The following is a 13,113-nucleotide window of genomic DNA, read 5'->3' as shown; positions in this document are numbered from 1 at the left end:
ATTTTCCTAATCAGTAATTTTGGGCATATCTTCATGTGTTTATTTGCCATCTGTATATCTTTTTGGGGAATCGTGCAAATATTTTGAGCATTTTTTGTTTTGTCTTCATATTATTGCATTGTAAGAGGTCTTTATATAGTTTAGATACAAGTTCTTTGTCAGCTACATGTTTTGTAATGCTTTCTCCTCAGCTGTGACTTACCTTTTCATTTTCTTAGACATTTAACAGTGTCTTTCAAAGAGTAAAATTTAGTTTTAATAAAGTTTATCCGTTGTTTTTCCTTTTGAATTTGATGCTTTTTGCATCTTATGTTAAAGATAATGGCCAAAACAAGAACTAAGAATTTCCATGTTTTCTTTTAGATGTTTTGAAGTTTTAGATTTTGCACATAGGCTTATGATACATTTTGGGTTACCTTTTGTATGTAGTGTGAGGTGGGAGTAGAAGTTCATTTTTTTTGCATCGTTTGTTGAAAATTGTATCTTTTTCTTATTGAATTGGCTTGTTAATATTGTCGAAACTCAGCTGGTCTTATGTACACTGGTCTGTTCCTGGACTTCCAGCTCTTTTCTCTTGTTCTAGATCTCTCTTTTCATTGATACCAACCTGTATTGATTACTGTAGTTCTATTGTAAGACTCGAGAGCAGGTAATTTGAGTCTTCCAACCTTGCCTTTTCCAAAATTGCTCTTGCTATTCTACGTTCTTTGCATTTCCATATAGTTTTAACATTAAATCATAAATTCCCTCTTTTTTGTTTTGTTTTGTTTTGTTTTAAGCCTGATTAAAACTCTAGATCACTTTTAGGAGAACTGGCATCTTAATGATCTAGGCTTCTAATCTTTAAACGTGGTATATTTCCCCATTTATTTAGATTTTCTTTAATTTCTGTCAGCAGTATTTTACAGTTCTACGTATTCAAGTCTTACACATCTTTTGTCAAATTTATCCCTAACTATGTCCTGTTTTTTGATGCTATTATACTTGGTATTGGTTTTTAATTTCAATTTCCATTTGTTTGTTGCTACTATGTAGAAATATCATTTGTTTTGGGAGTGGACTTTGTATCCTGCAGCCTTGCTGTGCTCACTTATTAGTGGCTATTTTGTAGATTTCTTAGGATTTTCTGCATGTATTATCATTTCATCTATAATAAAAACCATTTTACCTCCTCCACTTCAGTCTGTTTGCTTCTGTTTCTTTTTGTCTTGGCTAGAATCTCCAGTACAGTTAAACATCCTTGCCCATTCCTGATCTGAGGGAAAGCATTCAGACTTCCAGCAGTAAGTATGATGTCAGTTGTAGGGTTTTCCTAGATCTCCTTTTTCAGCCTGAGGAAGGTCCTTTCTGTTCTAGCTACCTGAGAGGTTGTGGTGTTTGTTTTTTTAACATATACATTTTTTAAATAATGTATTTGCAAAAATACTTTTTCTGAGTTTATTGAGATAATCATATGGCTTTTTTTGTTTTTAGTTTGTTAATATAGTGAATTATATTGATCTTTTTTTTTTTTTTTTTTTTTCTAATGGTAAGCCAACCATCCATTGAATCTGTGGTGATAAAGTCTCTCTCATTCCGGATATTGGTATTTTGTCTCCCTACATATTGGTCAACTTTATTGATCTTCTGAAAAAACAACAACAACAAAAAAAAGCTTTTGATATTGATTTTTCTGTCTTGTGTTCTGTTTTCTATTTCACTGATTTCTGCTCTGAAATCTTTATGTTCTTCCTTCTGTTTCCTTGAGGTTTAATTTGTTCTTTCTATATTTTTTTAAGGTGGAAGCTGAGGTTTTCTCTTTGAAGCCTTTCTTATTTTCTTATAGATGTTAAGTGCTATAATTTTCCTCTCAATACAACCTGAGTAGAATCCTACAAATTTTGAGGTGTTGTGTTTTCATTTTCATTTATTCAAAATACTGATTTACTTAAAAAAAATTTTTTTAGAGATTTTATACCTAAAGAAAGATTTCTAAAAGAAGTTGAGAATTTCCAGATAAACCTTCATTTCCAGTTTCCCTTTTAATTTCTTAATTTGACTTCTTAGAGTATTTAGACGTGTATCATTTAGCTTGTTTTTCAGATCTCTTTCTGTTACTGATTTTTAACTTAATTCCATTGTGATAAGAAAACTTACTTTGCATGACTTAAAATCATTTTAAATTAATTTATACTTGTTTAATGGTGTAACACATGATCTATCTTGGTAAATGTTCCTTATGCAGAATATGCCTTCTGCTGTAAAGGATATACATTCTTCTATTGGATGCTATGGAAATTTCAGTAAGGTCAAGTTGAAGTTGGAGTTATTCAAGCCTTTTGTATTCTTAGTGATTTCCTACTTGTTCTGTTGTTAAGAGAGGGGTATTGAAATCTCTGAAGTGCAGATTTGTTGGTCTGTCCTTGCAGTTCTCTCAGTTTTGCTCTCATCTATTTTGAAACACTGTTATTTAGGTGCATAAACATTTAGGATTGTTAGGTCTTCATGACAGATTGGCTCCTTTATCATTATGAAATGATCATCATGATCTTTGGTGATATTCTTTCCTCTAAAATCTACTTTGATAATAACATAACCATGCCAGCTTTCTTTTGATTAACGTCAGTTTCATCCTTTCCTGTATGTCTTCATATTTTTTTTTTTTTAATTTTTTTTTCAACATTTTTATTTATTTTTGGGACAGAGAGAGACAGAGCATGAACAGGGGAGGGGCAGAGAGAGAGGGAGACACAGAATCGGAAACAGGCTCCAGGCTCCGAGCCATCAGCCCAGAGCCTGACGCGGGGCTCGGACTCACGGACCGCAAGATCGTGACCTGGCTGAAGTCGGACGCTTAACCGACTGCGCCACCCAGGCGCCCCTTTATGTCTTCATATTTAAAGTCGATTTCTTATCGACAGCATATAATTGGGTCTTGCTTTTTTCTCACCAATCTGACCACATCTGTTTGTGTACTAGCTTTCTATTGTTGCTGTAACAAATTCCCACAAACACAACAGCTTAAAATGACACACACTTATTCTGTTACAGTTCTGGGGATAAGAAGTCTGAAATGAAGGTCAGTAGGGCCATGTTCCTTTTCTGGAGGCTTCAGGGAAGAATTGTTTTTTTGCCTTTTCCAGCTTCTGGAGGCCATCTGCATTCATTAGTTCATGGACCTCTCACTTCCACATCTATCATTGACTTTGATCCTTCTGACTCACTCTTTTAAAGTCTTTTGTGATTGATTATTTGGGGTCCACCCAGATGATCTAGGATAATATCCCCATTCTGAGATCTGTAATCACATCTGCAAAGTCCTTTTACCATATAAAGTAACATAGTCACAGGGATTAGGATGTGGGCATTTTGTGGGGCCAGTATTGGGCCTACTGCAATTTTTATCTATAACTCTTTGTTTTGTTATTTTTAGTAGTTTATTGAAGGTATATAGTATACATCTTTAACATATCCCAGTTCACCTTCAAGTAATAAAATACCACTTCATGTGTAGCATACAAATCTTAGAATAATGTGTTTCTCCCTGTCAGGCCTTTGTACTGTTGGCATCCTGTGTTTTGCTTCTCCATGCTGTAAACTTCACAGTACAATGTTATTTTTGTTCTAACAGTCAATGCTATATTAAAGAGGTTTCAATACAGTAGACTTCTGTACAATGTGGGGGTTAGGGGCACTGACCTCTGCACAGTTGAAAATCCACGTATTACTTTGTACTCCCCAGAAATTTAACTAAAGCCTACTATTAACCAGAAGCCTTACCAATAACATAAACAATCACTTAACACATTCTTTGTATGTTACATGTGTTATGTGCTGTTTATGACAGTAAAATAATCTAGAGAGAAGAAAATCATATCATATTCCTATTATCCTAATCATATTAAGAAAATCATAAGAGAAAATACATTTATAGTACTGTAAGAAATCCGCATATACGTGGACCAGTGCAGTTCAGACCCTGTTGTTAAAGGGTCAACTATAATAAGAAAAATTGTTACATATTTACCCATATGGTTACTGTTCTGAGTGCTCCTCATCCGTATGTCCACCTAGTATTGTTTTCTGTCTACCTGAAAGACTTTCTTCAGCATTTTTTGTAAGTTTTGTGGAACTTTCAGTGTTTGTAAGTCTGAAGAAGTATTTTATTTTGCCTTTGTTGTTGAAAAACATACTGGCAATTGTTTTCTTTTAGTACTCTAAAAACGTGGCTCCACGGTCTTCTCACTTACATTGTTTCTGACCAGAAATCTGTTGTCATTCTTATCTTTGCTCCTCTGCCTTTTTTCCCTGGTTGCTTTTAAGATTTCTCACTGGTTTTGAACAGTTTCATCACGGTGCACCTTAGTGTCCTTTTCTTGGTGTTTCTTTTGTGTGAGAGTCCTTGAGATTCTTGGATCTGCAGGATTTCCTGCTTTCCTGCTGTCCAGTGTCTGAAAACTGTAGTTCCGTCTATTTTTTATCTGTTTAAGCCAGAAGAGACTATCTGGTCTTCTGTTCCCCATCTTAGCCAGAGTAAGAAGCTCTAGGATTCTTCTTAATCATTGTGTGTTTATTTTGTGGAACTTTGGAGATAGGAAGTCATGATTATTGTTAGTATTGCCTCTGGGTTTTATAATAGTAAACAGTGATTGTTTCTACCTGATAGATAGGATGGAAAGTTCACAGAACTGAGAAGCAAATTGGCTGATGTCAGATCTCAGATAAGGCACTTAGTAGCTTTCTGATCTTGAGCTTGCTGTTGTGAACCTGTTTTAGCTTCAGCTTTCTCATCTGCAGCATGAGGATAATAGTTATTGTTTGTGATCATTACAAGGATGGTAAGAAATTTATGTAAAGAGATGGGCATATAGAGCCTAGCATATTGCCAGTAGCCAGTAAGTGGTTGCTATTATAATTATTCCCCTTCTCTGTCATCTTATAAAGGGATCTGTAGTTTAGTCATCCTGGCAAAAGGAGCTGTTTTTCATCAGAGACTGTAAAATTTTAAATTCTTTCATCTCTAGCAAATTTTACAAAAGGGAAGATGGCCTGACTTTCTGTCGTGGCATGATTACATACTTCACACATGTAATTTATCTTTAAGATATGGCTACAGCCATAGTTAATCAAAACTCAACAAATAAGTAAAAGGTGGCTTACAACCAAAGTGACTTCCTAGTCCACTACAAACTAGAAGTAGATCAATGCTAGAAGCAGACCCACTGACAATAGCAAGAAGTGACAGTTATTACTGTGGCAGAAAAGCTATAAAAAGCAAACATAAAACTGAAAAAAAGCGCAGTAGTAAGGGATCATAACCACTGATGCCATTACTCTACAGGCAACAATGACCCCTAGTCAAGAAAAGGGTGAAATTGGTTCATTGTTCTTGGCTTAAGGAAGAGAATTTTGTGATATTGTATAGCAGGATTTCCCTCTGTAACTTTTTCTGTTTATTTTTCACAAATTTTTTTTATTGAAGTATAATTAACACAGTGTTGTGCTAGTTTCAAGTGTACAGTATAATGATCAACGTTCGTTATGTTTCTCCACGCTCCTCAAGATAAGTTTACTCTTAATCCTCCTTGTCTGTTTCACCCATTCCCCCACCCAACTCCCCTCTGGAACCGCTAGTTATTTCTCTCTATTCAAGAATTTTTCTATTTGCCTCTTTTCTATTTGTTTTGTTTCTTAAATTCCAGAAATGAGGGAAATCATACGGTATTTGGTTTTTTTTGACTTATTTTACTTAACATTCTATCGTCTGGGTCCATCTATGTTGCTGCACATGGCAAGATTTCATTCTTTTTGATGCCTCAATAATACTCAATCGTATATATATACACCACATCTTCTTTATCCATTCATCTGTCCATGGACACGGGTTGCTTTCGTATCTTGGCTATCGTAAATAATGCTGCAGAAAACATAGGGGCGCATATGTCTTTTCAAAATACTGTTTTAGTTTTTGGGGGGTGAATACCCAGTAGTGGAATTACTGGGTCATATAGAAATTGTATTTTTAAGTTTTTGAGAAACCTCCGTACTGTTTTCCACAGTGGCTGTGCCAATTTGCATTCCCACCAACAGTGCACAAGGATTCCCTTTTTCTCCACCATGCCATCATTTGTTATTTCTTGTGGTTTTTATTTTAGCCATTCTGATGGGTATAAAGTGATATCTCATTGTGGTTTTGATTTGCATTTCTCTGATTAGTGACGTTGAGCATCTTTTTATGTGTCTGTTGGCCATCTGTATCTTGTCTTTGGAAAAAGACATTTTTCCATTTTTTAATAGAATTATTTGTTTTTTGTGTGTTGAGTTGTAGAAGTTCTTTATATATTTTGGATATTAACCCCATATCAGAGCTATCATTTGCACATATCTTCTCCCATTCAGTAGGTTGCCTTTGTGTTTTGTTGATGGTTTCTTTCACTGTGAGAAAATTTTTTATTTTGGTTAGTCCCAGTAGTTTAATTTTGCTTTGGCTTCCCTTGCCTGAGGAGATGTATCTGGAATTTTTTTTTTTTTTTTTTAAATGGCCAATGTCAAAAGAATTACTGCCTGTGTTTTCTTCTAGTAGTTTTGTGATTTCAGGTCTCACATTTAGGTCTTTCATCCATTTTATTTTTGTGTATGGTGTAAGAAAGTGGTCAAGTTTTATTCTTTTGCATGTAGCTGTCCAGTTTTCCCAGCACATTTGTTGAGGAGACCATGTTTTTTTCCCACTGTATCCCTGCCCCTTTGTCAAAGGTTAATTGACCTTTCAAACTTGGTTTCATTTCTGGGCTCTCAGTTCTGTCCATTGATCCATGTGTCTTGTTTTTTTTTTTTTGTTTTGTTTTGTTTTTTGTTTTTTTTTTATGCCAGTACTGTACTGTTTTGGTTACTGTAGCTTTTCAGTATATCTTGATATCTGTGGTTGTGATACCTCCAGGTTTGTTCTTTTTCAAGATTGCTTTGGCTATTTGGGGTCTTTTTGGTTCCATACAAATTTTAGGGTAATATGTACTAGTTCTGTGAAAATGTTCGTATTTTGATGGGGTGCGTTGAATCTGTAGGTTGCTTTAAGTAGTGTGAACATTTTAACCATGTTGTCTCTTCCAGTGCAGGAGTATGGAATATCTTTCCATTTGTGTCATCTTTAATGTTTTTCATCGGGGTTTCTTAGTTTTTGGAGTATGGGTCTTTTGTTTCTTTGGTTAAGTTTATTCCTAGGAATTTTGTTATTTTTGGTACAGTTGTAAATGGGATTGTTTCCTTAACTTTTCTTTCTGCTACTTCATTATTATTCATCAGAAAATCATTCACCATGATCAAGTGGGATTTATTCTAGGAATGCAAGAGTAGTCCAATATTTATAAATTAATGTGATACATCACATTAATAGAAAGAATAAAAACCATATGATCATTTCAATAGATGCAGACAAAGCATTTGACAAAGTACAACATCCATTCATGATAAAAACTCTACACAGTAGATTTAGAGGGAACATATCTCAACATCATAAAGGCCATATTATGAAAAATCCATAGCCAATGCTGTACTAAATTGTGAAAAACTCACAGCTTTTCCTCTGAGATCTGGAACAAGACAAGGATGTCCATTGTCCCCATTTTTATTCAACATAATGCTGGAAATCTTAGCCATAGCAATCAGACAAGAAAAAGATAGGCTACTGTAGAAGTTTCTCTTTAAGAAATGCTAACGCTGAAAAGAGTAAGCACTGTTTGAATATAAAGTTTATTAAATCTCTAAATCCTTGATGAGACTGAGTACATGAATTTCTGCCATGCATGTTTTGGTCCTGTTTAAAAAATAAAACGAGGAGACTCTTTGAAGTCATGCTGTCATCTTCTTCCTTAAAAAAAAAATATCTATTGTAACATTGTCTTAAATTCCTTTTGAATAATAGCATTAGTCTTTTCTGTGTGTTCTACAGAAGAATAAAAATTGTTTTTCACCTATCATTCTGTATTATAGATTCCTTCATTCTCATATAGTTTTCCTAACAGTTTGCCTAGCACTTATTTCAACAGTGTTTGGGTTCCTACTATGTAACAGGTCAGGAAGAAGGTAATATCACCAGGCTGTGTAATTAATGCTTTAGCTCACTCTACAATGCTAGCTGCCAGGAGTCCCTCACCCACCATGAGAGGTGGCATAAAACATACCAAATGGCCATTCAATATAGTTCTTTGTTCTCAAGGAATTTCTAGTTGTGCATAAGTTCCAAAAGTCGCATAAATTATTTCCTCATCAGGGGCACCTAGGTGGCTCAGTCAGTTAAGTGTCCGACTTCAGCTCAGGTCATAATCTTCTGGTTCTTGAGTTCGAGCCCCGCATCGGTGTCTCTTCTGTCGGGACCGAGCCCCCTTTGGATCCTCTGTCCCACTCTCTCTGCCCCTCCCCTGAATGTGTGCTCTCTCTCTCTCTGTCTCTCTCAAAGTAAATATAAATAAACTTAAAAAAAATTTCCTCATCAAATGAGATCACCAACAAATTACCTAGGTGGACCTTAGGTGCTTGCCCCCTGCAGAAAAGCTATCTCTAAAACCTTGACTTCGAGAGATTTTTTAAGTGACCATATGAAGAATACTCCTGCATTTGTTTCCTCATTTTTGTTAAAGGCATTCTCTATTATTTTGTTCCATATACCCCTCACAAAACTTAATGCTAGGAAGAAAAAAAACAAACATTTTCTCTCCTGGAGACTTAGTATAATTATTTCCAGTAGAGAGTAAAAATTCTATAATTCAGTGTATAAATTGTCAGAGCTAACACCTGTAGGATTTACATACCTGCTTCTTTCATTGTTTGGTTTTCTGTTTCTTCTTTTACAGCCTTATCTAATGAATGCCTTTTACTCTAAACTGACTTAAATCTCATTTTGGAAGGATATGGCATTAAAAACTAAAATAAAAATGATGGAACAACTTACGAGTGTCTGTAAAAATACTCATTTGACTATAATCGGTTGCCTGCATTTGTAGTCAGCTGTGCTTTGAGCACATTACGAGCTAACACCGTCAGGGTCTTAAAGTGTAAAGCAGGGGGTGCTCTTCTGGCTGTACTGGTGATCTTTCCCATCTCTCCGCCATCCCCCAAATACTGTCATGGTAATGAAAACATCATTCTCTATTAGTGGTTGGTAAGAAAATGTGTGTCATTGCTGAATATCATTAGGTGTTTAAGTGGCTACTGTCTGTAATCATTCATACTATCGTTTCAGTTTGTGTGGCGTTTTCCCCCCCCATAATTGCTTCAAGGCTTTCACAGAAAGCTATGGTCACCAGTATTCATTTCTTCCTCAGTGGGGAGTCTGAAAGGGGAAGATCAAGCTACAGAGTAGTCTTGGGAGGATTTGCTTTGTCATTGGCTGAGACTTGAGTCTGAAGGGCAATCCTAAAGAAATAGGCTAGCAATACAACTTTAAACCTAGGAAAGGAAGGTTAATGTGTGTTACACCAGTTTTCTGGTATGCAGCTGAGTGTGTATCAGTTAAATGTTAAAAAATTAACATTTCAAACGTGGTTATCAGAGCATGTATATTAATGCCAAAGATCTAAGTTTACATGGTTTTGTTTTGTTTTAGTCTTAATTACTAATTACTTCATTACTTTCTATATATACGATCATGAAGCATAAGCTTTTAGTTCTTCTGCTTTGTTTTTGGTATGCAAATTTGTTTTGCTTTAATTATGTGAAGCAGAATTCTAGAAAACAACTAATATTCTTCATTAATGGTAAATGCGGTCATTAAATGCATAGTTTTTATGCAATAAGAGCCTGTCCCAAAGAGAGTTACCTCCTTTTTTATTCATAGTATGTTGGAGTTCCTATGTTTTCCATGATTTATTGTCCGGAACTCATCAGATTAAGTTTTAGCAAATTTGGTAATTTAAAATAATCTATAAGTACAATAGTATTGGAGATACACAATTTTTTTTTGCTAAACTACCATGACTAAATATACCAGACTAGATGATTCCCAAACTGAAATGTTTAGCTTCTTACCAGTTTAAGCATTTCAGCGCTGTATTTTTGAAGTGTTACTTGTATAATTCTACCCGATTTATCAGTGAAATAATTTTTCGCAAGTTTCTTGACTTTACAAATTTTGGGAATCTCAAATCTCAGGCTGGGAGGAGAAGTTTTCCCGTTTTATAGTTGATCGTTCGCTTATTCACTTATCAAAAAATGTGAAGCACCTACTATGCACTTTGTAGCTGCAGGGGACATTAAGATAGATGGGAAACGGGTGCTACCCTTAAGGAGCATATGTTATCACAGGGAAAAGAAACCTCTCTGTGCACAATTACGAGATAGTAGGTCATAATGCCGTAAAGAAGCATGTGCAAGGCACGGCATTTACCCAAAGGCAGGAGTAATCTACGAAGTAGGTGCCTTGGTCTGGGGTCTCTTCTCTGGCTTCTATGGTGTTTCTTTCATCCTTCCTACCAGTGGCCAGAATTAGGCAAGAAGGAGGTTAGAAGAGAGAATCAGCAGCACCAAGGGGTGCTCAGGGCAAAAGTTCCCTAACTTGGAGCCGAGGGTGTCTGAGCCTCTTGAGGTGATACCTGATGTGGAAAGAAGGTCACCTCTTCCTTATAAATCTCCTTTAGAAGGGATGTTAGTGATACATGTACTCGCTCCTGCTCTTAAACTTCCTAAGCTTCAGGGGACTGCATCTGGGTGGTGGTTGTTGTTTTTTAAACCATGAGGAATCAAGTTTTATGTTGGGTGCAGGGATATGTGTGTGTGTGTGTGTGTGTGTGTGTGTGTGTGTGTGTGTGTGTGTGTGTGTAGAGAGAGAAAGAGAGAGAGAATGAGAGAGAGAGTGTGTGTTTCACTATTCTCCAAAGTATGAACTCATTTTATTGATCTTTTTGTAAACTAGATGCTTTCCGATGCAGCACCTGGAAAACTGAGAATTGTCCATGGTGATGTGTTGACATATAAGATAGAAAGGGCTTTTCCAGAAAGTCTTAAAAGACGGTGGGAAGATGGTAAGTGATTTGGGGTTGGTTTTCTTATTTTCTTTTATAATTATTTATAGTACAACTATTTAATGCTATTATACATTACAAACATTACACATTTATATTAAATATTATAAAAACAGAATTGAATACGTAGTGTGCATTGTAATTTTTTCTGCTTTTCTACTCTTTTCCAAAATGATAAACCTAATTACTTTTTCTTCAATTTTATTTGTCTCCTATTTTTCAAATGTTTAGGGTTCTCCTCAAATAAGCTTGCTATTTTTATGACACCATGTAATGATGGGATAAACTAGGAAGTGTTCCTTTTTCCAAATGGTGAAAAAAAGAAGTGTTTTAGTAAACGAAGCCACACCCAGTTACCAGCGTCTCGCATTCCGTGGCCAGCCAAGGGTCTTCATTTTTTAGACAGTCGGGTCCCCGCTGTGTACCAACTCTTTGGAATCCGGAGATAGATGGGGTGTGTTACTTGCCTAGAAAGCCCTTGAGAACACGTACTGCTGGCGTGACCGCTTCCGTGTGTGTGGCCGCAGCACCAGAGAGGTGGCCACTGCCTGCCTCGGCCTTCCGGCTCTCCTCTCAGCACACTGCCTTCAGGTCTCCAGTCCGGCCCCAGTCACACCGGAGTCAAGTGACCTCCTGATTTCCTCTCTCAAACCTTATCTGACGGAGTTCTCAGGCATTCATTTGAGTGTTACCTGCTCTTCCGGATGTTTTCTCTGCTCGTGTCTTCCCTGACACCAGGTCCTCCCGTTTTCCCTTTTACATTGTATGACTTTCTCTAGCTGTTCCTTGCAGGTGGTTCTTTTTCCAGCTACCTCTTAGATGTTGTTCCTGAGATCTTTCTTCTTGAGCACCTGCTCTTGTGCTCCAGATTTGCCGGAATTGCTCTGCTCCTGTGGTTACACTTACCACCTGTGTGCTGCAGACACTTCTGTCTATGCAGCCTGTACCCCCTTCCTGGGCATCTGATCCTCTGACAGCTTCACCTGGGTGCCCCATAGGCACTTTGACCTCCTCACGTCCGGATCAAATTACCTTTTCCCTCAAATCCGGTCTCTTTCATAGTTTTCCTAAGCCGGGAAACCTGAAGACTTTGAACACTAATTAAGGTAGAATGTTTTTCTTAATAATTCAAAGCTGACGATGAGGAAACATTGCTTTTGAAGAATAAATGGACTGAAAAATAGGTAGCCGTGTCGTTTCATGTATTTTTGTTTGACGCTGTTAGTACCCAGTTTGACTTTTATTCTTAACCAAAATAGCATTCAGAATACTTTGATGAAATCGTTACAAGTTGTTTTTTCCTCCTGCTAACCAGATCCTCCAAATGTACATATTATTGGAAATCTGCCTTTTAGCGTATCAACTCCACTGATTATCAAGTGGCTTGAAAATGTTTCTTGTAAAGATGGACCTTTTGTTTATGGCAGAACCCAGATGACATTGACTTTTCAAAAGGAAGTGGCAGAGGTAAGTTCTGACCGTGTATTTTTTTTGGGGGGGGGGGGGGGTTTGTTTTTTTTGTTTTTTTTGGTTTTTTTTTTTGGCTCTTCGAATTCCAAAACAAAGTAATACTGCATTTTTGTGACAGACTATGTTTTCTAAGTTAATGCTCCATTACACATACACACCAACACCAGCTCAACCAAAAGTTAAGCATGTCATGATGATGACGGGTGTTACTGCTGTGAGCTCTCCGTGGAGAACATGAGTGCTGTGCTGCCAGCCAGGAAGGCCGTGTCGTACATACAAGGACACAGTAGGGCCATAGAACAGTGAGAGACGTGATCTGTGGGCTGCTGCTGATACAATAATACATAGGGATTGGCCTGTGATCGGTTAAAGTTGATACATTGAACTTCATGAGATGGTGCAGAATGCGGTAATCAGTCGGTTTGGAGAAAGGGAAGGAGGTTGGTGTCTGATTATGCAGTACATAGACTTTCACTTAATCCCCTACTTCTGCTGGGCCTGCTATGCCTGCATTCCCATGGCAGGAGTGTTCCCAGGTCACTCTCTAGAAAATAATCCTACGGGGTAATAAGCAAGGGAAGGTTTTGTGCTGCAGAGGTTTAATGAGGGGATCTGCAGACTATAAGTGTTTTTTTTTTTTTAATTTTTTATT

General features: G+C 36.8%; 1 protein-coding gene across 2 annotated transcripts in view; it reads left to right on the top strand.

Moving 5' to 3' along the window:
• Positions 1–13,113, top strand: part of TFB1M (transcription factor B1, mitochondrial) — a 66,269-nt gene that overhangs the window by 7,579 nt on the left and 45,577 nt on the right. For both annotated transcript variants that reach the window (XM_030316651.2, XM_030316652.1), the window contains 2 exons: positions 10,883–10,991; positions 12,307–12,458. In XM_030316651.2, the coding sequence (XP_030172511.1) occupies positions 10,883–10,991; positions 12,307–12,458 (261 nt within the window). The remainder of the gene's footprint in view (positions 1–10,882; positions 10,992–12,306; positions 12,459–13,113) is intronic.

Source organism: Lynx canadensis, chromosome B2 (genome assembly GCF_007474595.2).
Source record: "Lynx canadensis isolate LIC74 chromosome B2, mLynCan4.pri.v2, whole genome shotgun sequence".
In the NCBI taxonomy this organism is placed as follows: Eukaryota; Metazoa; Chordata; class Mammalia; order Carnivora; family Felidae; genus Lynx; species Lynx canadensis.
The sequence above is the reverse complement of the archived record's forward strand: the minus strand, read 5'-3'. Positions and strand labels throughout refer to the sequence as shown.